General features: G+C 45.7%; 1 protein-coding gene and 1 long non-coding RNA gene across 4 annotated transcripts in view; one reads left to right on the plus strand and one right to left on the minus strand.

Annotated features, from left to right (window-relative positions):
• LOC147838848 (uncharacterized) overlaps nucleotides 1–17,580 on the minus strand; it is a 161,620-nt gene that overhangs the window by 29,871 nt on the left and 114,169 nt on the right. The gene's annotated exons all lie outside the window — the stretch shown is intronic.
• On the plus strand, nucleotides 12,350–16,285 carry LOC147838849 (uncharacterized). 3 transcript variants are annotated; one of them, XM_087301521.1, is made up of 5 exons: nucleotides 12,350–13,356; nucleotides 13,626–13,990; nucleotides 14,239–14,875; nucleotides 14,966–15,292; nucleotides 15,350–16,285. In XM_087301521.1, exons 1-4 carry the CDS (start codon nucleotides 12,803–12,805, stop codon nucleotides 15,264–15,266), a joined length of 1,857 nt encoding a protein of 618 aa, XP_087157647.1. In that variant the 5' UTR covers nucleotides 12,350–12,802; the 3' UTR covers nucleotides 15,267–15,292; nucleotides 15,350–16,285. The 3 variants fall into 3 exon arrangements, with proteins under 3 accessions (XP_087157647.1, XP_087157649.1, XP_087157648.1); XM_087301523.1 differs by having other exon boundaries at nucleotides 12,385–13,332; nucleotides 15,350–16,119; XM_087301522.1 differs by having other exon boundaries at nucleotides 12,385–13,356; nucleotides 14,257–14,875; nucleotides 15,350–16,101.

Genomic DNA, 17,580 nt, shown 5'->3' on the forward strand with positions numbered 1-17,580 from the left:
GATAAATTATGAGTTGCTGGAAGAAACAGATTTGTCATAATTTTGCATTATTATGATGGATAAACCCTTTTGGGATCTGTACTGTTGTAATGCATGCATGATAAATGGACACTTACTCATTTTTGCTTATACTACAATACATTATAAACCATTTTCAACTAAAAAAGGCACTTTATATTAACTGTCATTTACTACTAAATGCTAACATTTGAATGAATAATTTACTATAGGTATTATGTATTTTTAAATTGAAAATGCCTCCATGGAATTACAGCTCCAATAATTTTTTTTTATAATCTGCGATTGCAGTTGAACTTCTCACCTTTTATTCTCACCTCATTGTTAATAACATTTGATTAGTATTATTTATTGTACAATTGTCAGGAAACAGAACGGACACAAGTGCAGGTCTCTTTCAGAATTTATTAGTGACAAAAATGACCCTATTGGGCTTAAGCACAGGGAGAAAAATTCTAATCAAAAATTTATAAAAATAAAAAGTTCAACAAAAACTGCTCCGAAGAGGATATAATTATTACTGGGATCTTTAAAGGGACTCAGGCAAATAAAATTAACAAAATGAAACGAAAACAAACTTCAAGGTTGCTCAGAAGAAAGAGCTAAAAAAACTGTCAACAGAAACCGCTCCGTAGAAGGGACAAAATGTCTTTCAGGGTGTAATTTCAAGTTCACTCGGCAGGGGGCGATACAGCGGTATACTGGATCCGGCGGGCGGCAGAGCCGAGAGGGAGAAGAAGAGTGGAGCAGGTGACGGGAGGGAATATTGAAGCCGGGGATCGGAGACAATCGGCCAACCACGGCGGATAAACAAAACAGAAACAGGTCCTGCAGATGACAGAGAGGGGTCAAAAAATGAAGAAATAAAATAAAAGGAAAAACCAACCAGAAGACGGGCTCGAGACAACAGGAACTGACTGGACTGGACTAGTGAAACAGTGCACGCTGACCACAACCAAACGACAACGATCTGACAAATGACAACACGAGGAGAGCGCTTTAAATAGAGGGAAAATTACGGGAAGACAGGTGAGTGAAATTGGTTTAATTGAATAATAGGGATGAGTGGGAAGATGGGAGGAGATGTGTCAAAGCAAGTATGTAATGAGAGAGCGATCAAAACACCACACGTGCTGAAATACATGTAAACAAGTGCAAAACACAAACGAACCCAGGTGATCAGACAGAGGACCTGACAGTACCCCCCCCCTCCATGGTCGCCACCGGGCGTACCCTGGGGGGGCTCACCTCGTCTCCGACGGAAGTCCGCAATCAGCGTCTGGTCCAGAATGTCCCGGGCTGGGACCCAACTCCTCTCCTCTGGTCCATAGCCCTCCCAGTCCACCAGGTATTGAACGCCCCTACCCCTTCGTCTGACCTCCAGTAACCTCCTGACAGTGTAAACTGGAGAACCATCCACTAGACGGGGAGGGGGAGGGGTAGGAATAGAGGGAACAAGGGGGGAGGAAAACACAGGTTTAACCCTAGAGACATGAAAAACTGGGTGTACCCGACCAAGCGTATGAGGTAGCTTGAGCTGAACAGCCACAGGACTCAGCACTTTAGTGATCCGGTATGGCCCAATGAACCTGGGTGCCAGCTTGCGTGAGGCTACCCTGAGAGGCAGGTCCTTGGTGGAAAGCCATACCCGTTGACCACAAACATAGTGGGGAGCTGGAGTCCGATGACGATCAGCCGCTGCTTTGGTCCGTCTCCTAGCCTGGGCCAAGGCTTCCTTAGCTTTCCTCCAGGTGCGACGACACCGTTGAACAAAAGCCAAGGCAGACGGGACCGCAGCTTCGGGTTCCTGTGAGGGGAACAGAGGAGGTTGATAGCCAAGACAGCATTGAAATGGCGACATACCCGTAGCAGAAACTGGTAGAGTATTATGGGCATACTCGACCCAGGATAGTTGTTGGCACCAGGAGCTAGGATTATTGGATGTCAGACAGCGGAGAGTACGTTCCAAATCCTGGTTTGCCCGCTCAGACTGCCCGTTGGTCTGGGGATGGAATCCTGAAGACAGACTCGTAGAGGCCCCGATCTGTCGGCAAAATTCCTTCCAAAACCTGGAGACGAATTGGGGGCCCCTATCGGAGACCACATCTACCGGAAGACCATGAATCCGGAACACGTGATCAACCACCACCTGAGCAGTCTCCTTGGCAGAGGGGAGTTTTGGGAGAGGAATGAAATGAGCCGCTTTAGAGAAGCGGTCCACCACCGTGAGAATGACGGTGTTGCCCTTCGATTCAGGTAGGCCAGTGACAAAGTCAAGGGCTAAGTGTGACCAGGGACGGGAAGGGATGGGTAAGGGGCGAAGCAGACCAACAGGAGGGGAATTGGCACTCTTGTTTTGGGCACAAATAGGGCAGGCAAACACAAACCGCCTGACATCCTTGGCCATGGAGGGCCACCAAAATCTTTGACGGATAGTAGCCAGAGATCTCCTGACTCCTGGGTGACAGGCCAGCCTGGATGAGTGACCCCACTGGATAACTTTGGAGCGCAGTGACTGGGGAACAAATAGTTTGCCCGCTGGAGTCCCTCTAGGTATCTGACACTCTCGTACAGCACCCAGAACCTCTCTCTCGATGTCCCAAGAGAGGGAAGCCACCACCACGCCCCTGGGCAGGATGGTGTCAGTTGAAACCTCCCTCTCCGGGGCACTGAACATGCGAGAGAGAGAGTCGGGCTTGGTGTTCTTTGACCCTGGTCTGTACGAGAGTGTAAAGTTGAATCGACTAAAATAAAGGGACCAGCGGGCCTGTCTAGAACTCAGCCTTTTGGCCGTGCTAATATATTCTAAATTCTTGTGGTCTGTCCAGACCACAAAAGGTTGCACTGCACCCTCTAACCAGTGACGCCACTCACCCAGGGCCAGTCTGACTGCCAACAACTCCCGATTACCAATGTCATAATTCCGTTCTGTGGGGCTCAGGCGGTGGGAGAAGAAGGCACAGGGATGCACCTTCTCATCCCGTTGAGACCGTTGTGACAGAACTGCGCCTACTCCGACATCAGAAGCATCCACCTCAACAATAAACTGTCGTTTCGGATCTGGAATAGACAAGACAGGAGCAGAGATAAAACGGGACTTTAAATTATCAAAGGCCTCCTGTGCCTTGCTACCCCAAATGAACGGTACCTTAGGAGAGGTGAGCACTGTTAAGGGTGCAGCAATCTGGCTGAAGTTCCGGATGAATCGCCGATAAAAGTTGGCAAATCCCAGGAACCGCTGCAGTGCCTTACGAGAGTCTGGAGTTGGCCACTCGGCAACAGCTCTTACCTTAGAGGGGTCAGCTTTGATCTCACCCGCCGAAATCACAAACCCCAAGAATGAAACTGACTTAGCATGGAAGACGCACTTCTCCGCCTTAACAAACAATTGATTCTCCAGTAATCGTTGCAGCACCTGACGAACATGCTGAGTGTGTACCTGCATGGAGGGAGAAAATATCAGGATATCATCAAGGTACACAAAGACAAATTGATTTACCATGTCTCTCAGCACGTCATTAACCAGGGCCTGGAAGACAGCCGGGGCATTTGTCAGACCAAACGGAAGGACCCGATATTCAAAGTGTCCCGTAGGGGTGTTAAAGGCGGTCTTCCACTCATCCCCCTCTCGAATACGGATAAGGTGGTAGGCATTCCGGAGGTCAAGCTTAGTGAAGACCTGGGCTCCCTGCAAGAGTTCAAAGGCTGAAGACATGAGAGGTAAGGGATACCTATTCTTTATGGTGATGTCATTCAGCCCTCGATAATCAATACATGGACGAAGGGAGCCGTCCTTCTTCTTAACGAAGAAGAACCCAGCGCCTGCAGGAGACGAGGAAGGGCGGATGAGGCCAGCTTTAAGGGATTCATCTATATATTTGTCCATGGCCTCTCTTTCAGGACTAGAAAGGGAATACAAGTGACCCTTAGGCGGAGAAGTGCCTGGGAGGAGTTCTATGGCACAGTCATAGGGTCGGTGAGGAGGCAAGGATGTGGCCCGGGACTTGCTGAACACCAGACCCAGATCGCGGTACTCCGCCGGAACCCCTGTCAGATCCGCTGCATTCACCTGAAAAACAGGACACACAGAAACAGGAAACGGGGCAGGACCAAGACAAGACTCAAGACAAGACTGACTCCAGGACAAAACTGAATTTCCAGACCAATCCACATGAGGACCATGCTGCACCAACCAGGGATGTCCCAAAATTATGGGAGCACTGGGAGAGTCAAGAAGGTACAGTGTGGTAACCTCACGGTGATTTCCAGATATAACAAGACTTACGGAGGGAGTAGCATGGGAGATAGTAGCAATCAGGGTACCATCAAGGGAACGGGCAGGGATAGGATCAGGGAGAGGAATGGCTGGAATACCCCACTGGCTGGCCACAGAGCTGTCCATGAAGTTTCCTTCTGCTCCCGAGTCGAGGAGAGCAGAACAGGCATTGGTAGAACCTCTATACTGAATCAGTGCGGGTAACAGAGTACGGGAGGAGGGGGAGTGAAGGGGAATAGCGCCCACCAGGATCCCCCGTTTCACTGGTGGGCTTTGGCTTTTGCTGGGCAGACTGCGGCAAAGTGTCCTGGTTTGCCACAATAAAGGCACAAACCCCGGGCCAGACGTAGTTGTTTCTCTTGGGGTGTTAATCGCAAACGACCCACTTGCATGGGTTCAGGGTCATGTGCAGCAGGAAATGTGGAAGATGAAAGGGTGCCCTCCACCCTGCCAGAGGAGCGGGTCAGCTTACGTTGGTGTCGGCGATTGAGGCGAACCTCGATGCGTAGAGCCAGATTAATGAGATCGTCAAAGTTGTGTGGCAGTTCGTGAGTGGCGAGCTCATCCTGGATGTCCTCCTCAAGGCCTGCACGGAAAATGGATCGACATGCCCCCTCATTCCAGTCACAGGATGCTGCTAGGGTTTTGAACAAGATGGCATACTCCGTGACCGATCGCCCACTCTGATGGAGGCGAGCGAGCTGATCCGCAGCCTCCTGTCCTCTGGCAGACCGGTCAAATAGTCTCATCATCTCAAGTCGGAGATCATTAAAAGAGGCGCAACAGGGGGCTCTTGTTTCCCAAACGGATGTTCCCCATTCACGGGCCTTACCAGTAAGGAGGGTCAACACAAAGGCCACCTTAGTCTCTTCAGCATCATACATGCGTGGTTGAAGGGCAAATACCACCGAACATTGTGCCAAGAAGGCCCGACATGAGTTAGGGTCCCCATCATATGGTGGTGGATTATTACAACGTGGTTCAGGCTCAAGGCGAAAACCTTGCCGTGTGGTTTCATACTGGAGTTCCTGCAAGCGATTGGTAAGTTCAGCCACCTGATTGGAAAGCACTTCCACCTCTCTGCTGGTGTTGCTGAGTCGGGTCTCATGTTGGCCCAAAAGCACCCCCTGCTGGGCAACTGCTGCTCTGACAGGATCTGGACCTGCTGTGTCCATAGTGGTCAGATCGTTCTGTCAGGAAACAGAACGGACACAAGTGCAGGTCTCTTTCAGAATTTATTAGTGACAAAAATGACCCTATTGGGCTTAAGCACAGGGAGAAAAATTCTAATCAAAAATTTATAAAAATAAAAAGTTCAACAAAAACTGCTCCGAAGAGGATATAATTATTACTGGGATCTTTAAAGGGACTCAGGCAAATAAAATTAACAAAATGAAACGAAAACAAACTTCAAGGTTGCTCAGAAGAAAGAGCTAAAAAAACTGTCAACAGAAACCGCTCCGTAGAAGGGACAAAATGTCTTTCAGGGTGTAATTTCAAGTTCACTCGGCAGGGGGCGATACAGCGGTATACTGGATCCGGCGGGCGGCAGAGCCGAGAGGGAGAAGAAGAGTGGAGCAGGTGACGGGAGGGAATATTGAAGCCGGGGATCGGAGACAATCGGCCAACCACGGCGGATAAACAAAACAGAAACAGGTCCTGCAGATGACAGAGAGGGGTCAAAAAATGAAGAAATAAAATAAAAGGAAAAACCAACCAGAAGACGGGCTCGAGACAACAGGAACTGACTGGACTGGACTAGTGAAACAGTGCACGCTGACCACAACCAAACGACAACGATCTGACAAATGACAACACGAGGAGAGCGCTTTAAATAGAGGGAAAATTACGGGAAGACAGGTGAGTGAAATTGGTTTAATTGAATAATAGGGATGAGTGGGAAGATGGGAGGAGATGTGTCAAAGCAAGTATGTAATGAGAGAGCGATCAAAACACCACACGTGCTGAAATACATGTAAACAAGTGCAAAACACAAACGAACCAGGAATCTGATTGGCTGATAGCCATGTAATATTCTGCCAGTAACAGCACTTGTCCAGCCTCTTAACCTACAGTATAACCCTCGTGTCAACACTTGGCAGAGGGTGTGTCTGAAGTTGGGGCTGACGCGGTGGTTATAGTAGCGTCAGTCAATGAAATTAGTCTGCAATTAGCTACTGTCTGAGCTGGTGTATTTGCATAAAGCGATGTGATTGGCTGACGGGTCCGTTGGCGCTTGAAAAGTTGAGAAATTCCTAACTTCTGCAGCAAGCATTGTTGAAGCAGCGCTGATGAATCCAATCCACAATGCAGTTCGTACTGTGTGAATGCATGGTTACTCCACCCACATACTGCAACAAGCAGAGGACATTCTACAGTTTGACAAACATTGCTGCTGTTGGGCAACATGATGTACTTTTGAGGCTGTTTTAGTCGAGAATGTAGTTATTTAGACTGCAACTATGAAGTTTATTTATAAGGACAGTGCCTATTTTAAAATATTTTTAAAAACATTTCTAACTACAGCTGATCACATCATTATTAAACAGGTAAATGACTTTTCAAGTCGATCTCTCTCTTTTTTATGTTGTAGTGCTGCATTAATACCATAGTATTATTGTGTTCTCCTGATTGCAACAGAGAAATACTGGGAGATATTCCTGTAGACTGATGGCATTTCATGCCGTTCAGCCTTATAATCTTAAAATATGAGCAAAATCCCCTGTTTTGTCATCACTTAGATATTATGCAAGAGAATTCAAATATTAGCTCTGTGTGTGACATTAGTGAATGAGCAATGATTTCTGCTGTTCTGATGTCAGTTGCAGATGTGAAGGGCGGAAGAAAATAGTTCCTCTTACAAAAGGGTTTTGAGACTCTGTGTTTGATTGTCTTTTTTAAATATACATGATTATGCCTTCGAACTGTTGTATAAACGCAATAATACTGTATTTCATTTTAATGAAAAATAGCAGATGTACAACTGTACAAAAATAAAAAAATATATATAAAAATTTTCATGTTCAGCTCATGTTCTTTTTGCCAAAGTTAAATAAACATATACATATAGTATTAATAATTATATTATAACAGTGTTCTAAGAACAGTATAGCAGTTTTTTTACAGCAGCTTATAATTGTTGTTATTTCTCAATCAATCAATAAAATAACTACAGAAAAATATTTCAGAAAAACATATACTTAGATTTCCTTTCCATCAAGATTTTGCGTCACCTTGGCTCTCACAAGTATCAAGTGTGCAGTAGTACGAAAAGGAAAAATAGTAAAAGAGTAGCTAAAGAATTTTGGACATGTTTCAGTCACAATACAATGATGGCACAGGAGATGAATATATCATATCTAGGAACTCTGTTGGAGGGAAATGTGTTTTATGGTGAGAGGCTGTTGTCGTGTAAAGGTCCATCAGTTCTTACAGGCTCTTCCCAGAACTACAACTACACAGATGGCGGCTGAGAAATGATCTCAGATGGCCATATGAAGACGCACACACCTAACAGTGCAGAACGAAAAGACAAAACAAAACGCTTCTGGCATGCAAGAAACGCCAGTCAGCCTTTTTTTAACAGTGTGATTAACTGCCATATGAGTTCTGCTTCATCACACATGTAATTAGGAGTCAGACAGTAAATCAACCACAGTGTGTCTGAAATTTGTTATCCGTGTTTTTTTTCCATCCACAAACATTAGCTACAAACAATGTAATATCTATTTAGAGCAAATACACTCATTCATTCATTCATTCATTCATTCATTCATTTTCTTTTCGGCTTAGTCCCTTTATTAATCCGGGGTCGCCACAGCAGAATGAACCACCAACTTATCCCGCATGTTTTTTACACAGTGGATGCAGCCTTTTAGCTGCAACCCATCTCTGGGAAACACACACACTAATTCACATTCATACACTACAAACAATTTAGCCTACCCAATTCACCTGTACCACATCTTTGGACTGTGGGGAAAACCGAAGCACCCAGAGGAAACTTAAGTGAACGCAGGGAAAACATGCAAACTCCTCACAGGAACACCAGCTGACCCAGCCGAGGCTAAAACCAGCGACCTTCTTACTGTAAGGCAACAGCACTACCTACTGCGCCGCTGCATCGCCCAGCAAATACACTGTAAAAAGTATTTATTTGACCTTACGCATAGTAAACGCTTAGTAAATCGGTTGCTTTTAAAGTGATTGATTGACCTAAATTTATTAATAAATGACGTATGCGCATGATTATAAAATTAAGTCAAATTAAAAAGATAATTCACCCAAAAATAAAAACATTGTTTTGCCTTTACTTGCTTCAATCCTTTTGAGTGTCATCATTTATGTTTTAAAAAGGTACAATATCTAAAGGAAGATAAATAGAAAAATGTCAGAATTCTGAAACCATTGACTTTCATAGTATTTGTTTTTTCTACACTGGAAGTCAGTGGTTACAGGTTTTCAACTTTCTTCAAAATGTCATCTTCAACAAAGTTGAATTCAGCAGAAGAATTAAATTTAAAAAGGTTTAAGCAGAGTAAATAGGGAGTACGTTTTCATTTTTGAGTGAACTATCCCTTTAACAGTTTCAAGTCACAACAAGTTTACTCAGTTTGTTTTAAAGAGCCGCTATTATGATTTTTTTTTTTAAATGACCTTCCATTGTGTGACACAACTCTAAGTGAATGAAAACATTCAGCTGAGGCTTTAAACTGAAAGTGAACCTATTGATTCTTTAACAAAAACGTTAACTCAAAGTCGAATAAATGAATCGTGTTAGGGTTCGGATCATTTGCTTGAACACGTCGACGCCGATACGGTACATGACCAAATATGTAGTGCCGGATCCGGTAAATTGTGAACATGCTTTTCCCTTTAGACAACACTAGTGGAGCGTGGGGTATAAAGGGACTAATCGTGACAAGAAGATGACAATCACTGACAGATAGAGATTTGGCGCAGGGGAACAATTGGTTGAAGTTAATTTTTACAACAATACCATATACTCAAGCTAGAGCTGTGTTTGTTTCTGTTTTTTTTCTGATAATTAAATAAATACCCTACACTCCAACGTGGAATTTGCCTGCCGTTTGCTATTGAAGGAGCAGCAGAGATCATTATGTATGGGACTTTGTAAGACTTTGACAGGGACTTTGTCAGTAACTGTTCCAGTTCATATGGACCAGTTTCTTTCTCCACTGGATCATAACATGTAGTTGTAATTGAAATGGTTGCCTAGTTTTGTGTAGTTTGTAAAATTTGTGTTTAATTGTGTTGTAAATTGTAATCGCTCCACGCGACTTGTTATCACTTATCTTTTATAGATCAGTGCTTGCACTGTATCTTTCAGGTTAAATCTGTATGGGGCTATTTACATATTGCGTCTAAAACCAAGTTGAAAATGCGACACATGCTTTTTGCATTGCTTTATCGCATTCCTGCATTGGGCTCTTACATACTTTCTGCTACTTTATACTGTAGCTGTGGTGGGCATTTCTCTCTGTCTCGTGCTGTACACAGTTGATCAATCACAACAGACTGGGTCATTGAACCAATCACAGCAGATTAACCTCACACAAACAAGAGGTGTGGGAACAAATGAATCGATGAACGAATCATATGGGAGTCGTTGGGATAATTAGATTAAAAAATATTGTAAGACAATGAAAGTGTTTTTTGGGCCACCGCATCGGAACAAAGCAGTCTAGAAGTTGTAACATAAACCATATTCAGACTATACTTTTTTTTTGTTGATTACATATTAGATTAGATTTTGTCTATATGAAATATTGATATTCTGTGGGTACCAAATATACCATACATTGCTTTATGATCAATTATCGCGTGACGCATATAATGCACATTCTGCCATCAGAAAGCAACATAAAGTTCATATATCTCGTCTATGGAGTGTTTCCCCAGTGATAGCATATATATATATATATATATATATATATATATATATATATATATATATATATATATATATATATATATATATATATATATATATATATTATATATACTGTATCACGTGTGTGTTTTCTGAACAAAATCAGTAGATAAGGAGATTCATTCTGTGCCAGCATGAGCTGCATTTGAAGCTACAGGAACATTTTCTCAGCAATGGCTGTAAACAAAGCAACCCTGGATGCACTCACTCAAAGCCAATAGATGACAAGCCGGAAATTATTATCTGAAAAGACATAATGGCTAACTAAACGCTAACGCCAGTAAGTGAGGAATGAGAACAGAGGCTATTTTGTTTTAATGAAAGTCATAGTAAATATAAATGTTTTTTGATGAAGAGCTCAACTAAGAAATATTTGTTTTGACCAATGTAAAATGTTAAGGTTACTCACACAGGCCAGTGCATGTGTATTAAACAGAAACTCAATATTTTAATGATCTGGCTCTTAGCACTATAGCCAGGTGCATCATGGGAGTTAGTTTATGTGTTATATTAGTTAAATGCATGGGTTGTTTTGTTATAAACTTAATGTGTGTTCATGTTTAAATTGGCTTCAGTGATTATAGCACAACATTTAATTTATTTAAAAAATATTGGCCGTCACCATCAACGAGCTTAGTGTGTAAAGGAAGCACTACGGTGGTGTGATTTTGTGAAGAGCTGTTCATGTTCTGAGCTCTAAATAAAAAGGTTAACTGACAGTGCCGTCTCCTATCTGCTTATTCTGCCAGATTACTGAAACCAGAGACACTCAGGGTTGTGGGCTGTATGAGACACGAGAGTGTTCTCACTAACATGCTGAGAAATGTAAAGTTATGCACCATAAATGCTAGCACCCTGCTAGCCATTTCGATTAATTAAACAGTTTAGTTAGATTAAAGTAGCTCCAGCTGTCCATGTACAGCAATCATTACAATATGCTTTTTAGCTTTGTGGACAAAATATTAAGTCAAATGATTTATTTTTAATTGGCTCAAGTGGTCAAACTTGGATGTGAAACCACTACCCTATTTTTTTTTAACTGGATGAATGAACATGGGGCGCCGCAGTGGTGCAGTAGGTAGTGCTGTCACCTCACAGCAAGAACGTCACTGGTTCGAGCCTTGGCTAAATCAGTTGATGTTTCTGTGTAGAATTTGCATGTTTTCCCTGCGTTCGCGTGGGTTTCCTCCAGGTGCTCCGATTTTCCCCACAGTCCAAAGACATGCGGTACAGGTGAATAGCAGGCTAAATTGTCTGTAATGTATGAGTGTGTGTGGATGTTTCCCAGAGATAGGTTGCAGCTGGAAGGGCATCCGCTGCTTAAAAACATGCTGGATAAGCTGGCGGTTCATTCCGCTGTGGCGACCCCAGATTAATAAAGAGACTAAGCTGAAAAGAAAATGAATGAATGAATGAATGAGTGAAAGAATGAATGAATGAATATAATATGGAATTGTTGTTTTGATTAGAGCTATATCTTTTTTGTTTAGAAAAAAAAGAGAAATTTAATTATTTGACTTCAACAAGACACATATGCTGTGTACCAAGTTATATAAAATTGTTCCCATGAAGATAGAAAATATTGTTTGACGCAAGTTATTTATTTTTTATTGGGTCAAGTGATAAAATTTAGATGTGAACCATTACCCTAAATGTTTTTAATCGGATGAACAAAAGCTTTTTTCAAGTGCACTAAATGGAATAAACAACTTATGTAAGAAAATAACTTGTTTTTTATTCAATTGAAAGCCTGTTCGATAATCTTCAACGTGTTTTACACTAAACACCACACTCATGGTGAATCAATTGTACAGCTGAAGAATTGTTAGCTCCCTGAATTTTTAGCCCCCCTGTTTATTTTTTTCCAAATATTTGTTTAACGAAGAGAAGATTTTTACAGCACATTCCTAAACATAATAGTTTTAAAAACTCATTTCCAATAACTGATTTATTTTATCTTTGTCATGATGACAGTAAATAATATTTGACTAGATATTTTAAAGACACTTCTATACAGCTTAAAGTGACATTTAAAGGCTTAACTAGGATTAATTAGGTTGAAATAAAACAAATAAGACTTTCTCCAGAAGAAGAAATATTATTGTAACGCCGGGGAGTGACACCAACAACAGAAGGTAGGATCCAATATGCAGGTTTTAATCACAGTCAGGCAAGCAATGGTCAATACAGGTAAGAACAGGTATGTGAGGGCAAATCCAGAGTCGTAATCGAGGTACAGGCAAAAGGTCGAAAGGCTGGCGGCTAAACAGGATAACTAGGAGACAAAGCTGGGTTCAGACACGGAGAAACAAGACAGGAAGAAACGCGTTGAAATGTCACTTAACAGTAAACAAGACTCGGCAATGTGAATGAGTGTGTGTGCTGCTTAAATACTGTGTGTAATCTCAGTCTGTGACAGGTTTCAACTGGTGATGTAATCAGGAAGATGAGTGACCAGGCGTGCGTGATTGGGAGAAGTGCATGTATGAAAATGTAGTCCTGGGGAATGCGGAAGTGAAGTTAATGATGAAGAGGAAACCAGCGATCTCCAGTGAATGATCGCTGGTTATCGTAACATAGCCCCCCCTCTAAAGAGCGGCTTCCAGACACTCCAAATACAGTTCAGGCGGGAGGTGGAGCGGAGGCGGAACAGGGGGAGGGATGGAGGGCCAGGACCATGCAGCGGGGGCAGGACTGGAGCATGGAGCTGCGGAGGGCCTGGAGCGTGGAGCTGCGGAGGGCCTGGAGCGTGGAGCTGCGGAGGGCCTGGAGCGTGGAGCTGCGGAGGGCCTGGAGCGTGGAGCTGCGGAGGACCCGGAGCGTGGAGCTGCGGAGGGCCTGGAGCGTGGAGCTGCGGAGGGCCTGGAGCGTGGAGCTGCGGAGGGCCTGGAGCGTGGAGCTGCGGAGGGCCTGGAGCGTGGCGCTGCGGAGGGCCTGGAGCGTGGAGCTGCGGAGGGCCTGGAGCGTGGAGCTGCGGAGGGCCTGGAGCGTGGAGCTGCGGAGGGCCTGGAGCGTGGAGCTGCGGAGGGCCTGGAGCGTGGAGCTGCGGAGGGCCTGGAGCGTGGAGCTGCGGAGGGCCTGGAGCGTGGAGCTGCGGAGGGCCTGGAGCGTGGAGCTGCAGTGGCCCTGGATCATGAGGCTGCGACCATTGAGGAAGCTTAGGAGGCGGTGGCCGTTCAGGGAGTTCAGGCGGCGGCGGCCGTTCAGGGAGTTCAGGCGGCGGCGGCCGTTCAGGGAGTTCAGGCTGCGGCGGCCGTTCAGGGAGTTCAAGCGGCGGCAGCCGTTCAGGAAGCTCAGGAGGCGGCGGCCATTCAGGAAGCTCAGGAGGCGGCGGCCATTCAGGAAGCTCAGGAGGCGGCGGCCATTCAGGAAGCTCAGGAGGCGGCGGCCATTCAGGAAGCTCAGGAGGCGGCGGCCATTCAGGAAGCTCAGGAGGCGGCGGCCATTCAGGAAGCTCAGGAGGCGGCGGCCATTCAGGAAGCTCAGGAGGCGGCGGCCATTCAGGAAGCTCAGGAGGCGACGGCCATTCAGGAAGCTCAGGAGGCGGCGGCCATTCAGGAAGCTCAGGAGGCGGCGGCCATTCAGGAAGCTCAGGAGGCGGCGGCCATTCAGGAAGCTCAGGAGGCGGCGTCGACTCTGGCTGCGTGTCCAGCTGTGGCGCTGGCTGTGGTGTAGACTCTGGCTGCGGCGTAGACTCTGGCTGCGGCGTAGACTCTGGCTGCGGCGTAGACTCTGGCTGCGGCGTAGACTCTGGCTGCGGCGTAGACTCTGGCTGCGGCGTAGACTCTGGCTGCGGCGTAGACTCTGGCTGCGGCGTAGACTCTGGCTGCGGCGTAGACTCTGGCTGCGGCGTAGACTCTGGCTGCGGCGTAGACTCTGGCTGCGGCGTAGACTCTGGCTGCGGCGTAGACTCTGGCAGCTCTAGAGGATCTGGCAGCGCTGGAGGATCTGGCAGCGCTGGACGGTCTGGCAGCGCTGGAGGATCTGGCAGCGCTGGAGGATCTGGCAGCGCTGGAGGATCTGGCAGCTCTGGCGGGTCTGGCAGCTCTGGCGGGTCTGGCAGCTCTGGCGGGTCTGGCAGCTCTGGCGGGTCTGGCAGCGCTGGACGGTCTGGCAGCGCTGGAGGATCTGGCAGCGCTGGAGGATCTGGCAGCGCTGGAGGATCTGGCAGCTCTGGCGGGTCTGGCAGCTCTGGCGGGTCTGGCAGCTCTGGCGGGTCTGGCAGCTCTGGCGGGTCTGGCAGCTCTGGCGGGTCTGGCAGCTCTGGCGGGTCTGGCAGCTCTGGCGGGTCTGGCAGCTCTGGCGGGTCTGGCAGCTCTGGCGGGTCTGGCAGCTCTGGAGGGTCTGGCAGCTCTGGAGGGTCTGGCAGCTCTGGAGGGTCTGGCAGCGGCAGCTCTTGAGGTGGCGGTGGCAGCTCTGGAGGTGGCGGTGGCAGCTCTGGCAGTAACAGCTCTGGTGGTGGCAACAGCTCTTGTAACTCAAGTGGTGGTGGCCATTCTGGTGGCTCAGGTGATGGTATTTCAGGAACTAGAACAGGAACAAGGACAGGAACGGACTCGGAACAAGAAGCCATCTTGTGAGCTGGTGGCAGATTGGCGTTTACCACATTGTGAGTTGGAGGGCTGGTTGTGACCACATTGTGAGCTGGAGGACTGGAGTCGGCCATCTTGTGAGCTGGAGGACTTGAGTCGGCCATCTTGTGAGCTGGAGGACTGGAGTCGGCCATCTTGTGAGCTGGAGGACTGGAGTCGGCCATCTTGTGAGCTGGAGGACTGGAGTCGGCCATCTTGTGAGCTGGAGGACTGGAGTCGGCCATCTTGTGAGCTGGAGGACTGGAGTCGGCCATCTTGTGAGCTGGAGGACTTGAGTCGGCCATCTTGTGAGCTGGAGGACTGGAGTCGGCCATCTTGTGAGCTGGAGGACTGGAGTCGGCCATCTTGTGAGCTGGAGGACTGGAGTCGGCCATCTTGTAAGCTGGACTGTTGGCGGCCATTTTGTGACATGGAGAACTGGTGTTAGCCATCTTGTTAGCTGGAAGACCGAATGCAGCCATCTTGTAAGCTGGACTGTTGGCGGCCATTTTGTGAAATGGCAGACTGGAGGCAGCCATCTTGTGACATGGGGAACTGGAGACAGCCATCTTGTGAGCTGGCTGAGGTCTAGGCAGGTGAACAGGGGACAGGAGTACTGGAGATGCAAGCATAATATTGTCAGTAGAGGGGATTGCAAGCCCCGCAGCTGGCGGGTCTTGCTGTCCTTTGCCCCCCCCCAAAAAAGATTTAGGGGTGTCCTCCACCTCTCCTACAGTGAAGGGGGACCCAGACATTCTTAAGGCCAAATCAATATAATGTTCTAATGTCTCATTGGGTTCGTGCAATCTCATTGTCGAGTACAATGGCTCAGACAGTCCTCCATGAAAAAAGATCATGAGACATAACTCACTCAATGTTGTCAAATGTGCCAGATTGATGAAATCCTCCACATACTCTTCTATGGACCGTGCTTCCTGACGCAGACGCATGATTGCAATACCCGCTGGATCCATGGTGTGGCCGAGTCTACTGTAACGCCGGGGAGTGACACCAACAACAGAAGGTAGGATCCAATATGCAGGTTTTAATCACAGTCAGGCAAGCAATGGTCAATACAGGTAAGAACAGGTATGTGAGGGCAAATCCAGAGTCGTAATCGAGGTACAGGCAAAAGGTCGAAAGGCTGGCGGCTAAACAGGATAACTAGGAGACAAAGCTGGGTTCAGACACGGAGAAACAAGACAGGAAGAAACGCGTTGAAATGTCACTTAACAGTAAACAAGACTCGGCAATGTGAATGAGTGTGTGTGCTGCTTAAATACTGTGTGTAATCTCAGTCTGTGACAGGTTTCAACTGGTGATGTAATCAGGAAGATGAGTGACCAGGCGTGCGTGATTGGGAGAAGTGCATGTATGAAAATGTAGTCCTGGGGAATGCGGAAGTGAAGTTAATGATGAAGAGGAAACCAGCGATCTCCAGTGAATGATCGCTGGTTATCGTAACAATTATCAGACATACTGTGTAAATGTTCTAGCTTTTTTCTGTTAACATCATTTGTAAAATATTTAAAACAGAAAAAAAATCAAAGAGGGGCTAATAATTCTGACTTCAACTGTAGATTTTACCCTAATGGTTTTTAGTCTGTCATCTGTGAAAGCTGACCAGTGACGATTGCACTTTTTTTCAATAGTGAGTAACACACAGATTTCCATCTCCATATAGTTTAGAAAATCTCTGACTCGCTTACAAACACATTAATTAAAATTAAAATGACAATCACACTTTCAGAAGATACTGTATTTTGAATGAGAACATAATGGGTGATTTGTTATTTTACATGGTAATTCAAGTACTCACTAACCAGGATGCAGAAGTGCCTCGGGTAGTCGACATTATAAAGCGTCATAGACATGACATTGGTTATCATGCACTATGGCACACTAAGAAACAATTGAATCTTGTCTGAGGCAGATTTTTCATTTACAGATCCCCACGACACAAACAGTGGCAAAATCAAAAAAATGAATGGTGTAATCTGACTGGGGCTTTACTCTGCATTGTCTGACTCTGATGTTTCTGGAGTGTCAGAATAGTTGTTTTAGAACAGCAGCTCATTTAAAGTAACATGCAGAAGTAACTATTTTTTTTTACATGCAAATACGGTCAATTTGACAATATAAATGATCTGTGAGCTATTTTAAGCTGAAACTTTACAGACACACTGGGATACCAGATTTATTTGGCACCTTATAAAATGGGGGCATACTATCTCACCTTTAATGAATATTAAAAGATATATGAAAGTAATAAGACATCCACTCCTGGTATTTTGTCAGAATCAGCTCTTACATCACAGACTATAAGATGTGTTAAAAAGGAACTGAATTTCTCAAGTCGCCGGCCTTGCAGCCTGAGACTCTTATACATTTTTAAAGATGTGTAGGAAGGGTGATAATTTGTTCACAGTGTGTGTTCACAAAGGTATCTGTTTTACCAACTAGAGCCAATAATTATGTCATTATCACTAATAGCACTATTCAGAACTTGGATAGCAGTTTCAATTTGGGCTGGGACATGTCTCGCTTCTGCTTCCGTCTTTTCCCATCTGCAGGTACAAGCATGCCAATGGAACATAGCTATTTCTAAAGTTGGCTAAATGAAGGAGACACAGCAAAGTGCCATATTTTGATGCTCAGCGCAGTCCTGTCTGGATTACTTGCTGAAAGTGAATCATGTCACTGTCACAAAAAAAGAAACCCTTTATATTTGTACATAACTTCAGGAGTATACTTCAGTGTTC

The sequence above is a fragment of the Danio rerio genome, chromosome 21 (genome assembly GCF_052040795.2).
Source record: "Danio rerio strain M-AB ecotype USA chromosome 21, GRCz13ab, whole genome shotgun sequence".
Taxonomy (NCBI): Eukaryota; Metazoa; Chordata; class Actinopteri; order Cypriniformes; family Danionidae; genus Danio; species Danio rerio.

Excerpts from the sequence above, each read along its gene's own strand:
- LOC147838849 (XM_087301521.1), top strand. The coding sequence starts at position 12,803 with ATGATCGCTGGTTATCGTAACATAGCCCCCCCTCTAAAGAGCGGCTTC. Across the intron at positions 13,357-13,625 it reads AGCTGCGGAGGGCCTGGAGC|GAGGCGGCGGCCATTCAGGA; the intron begins GTGGAGCTGCAG and ends CAGGAAGCTCAG. Across the intron at positions 14,876-14,965 it reads TGTGAGTTGGAGGGCTGGTT|TCGGCCATCTTGTGAGCTGG; the intron begins GTGACCACATTG and ends GGAGGACTGGAG.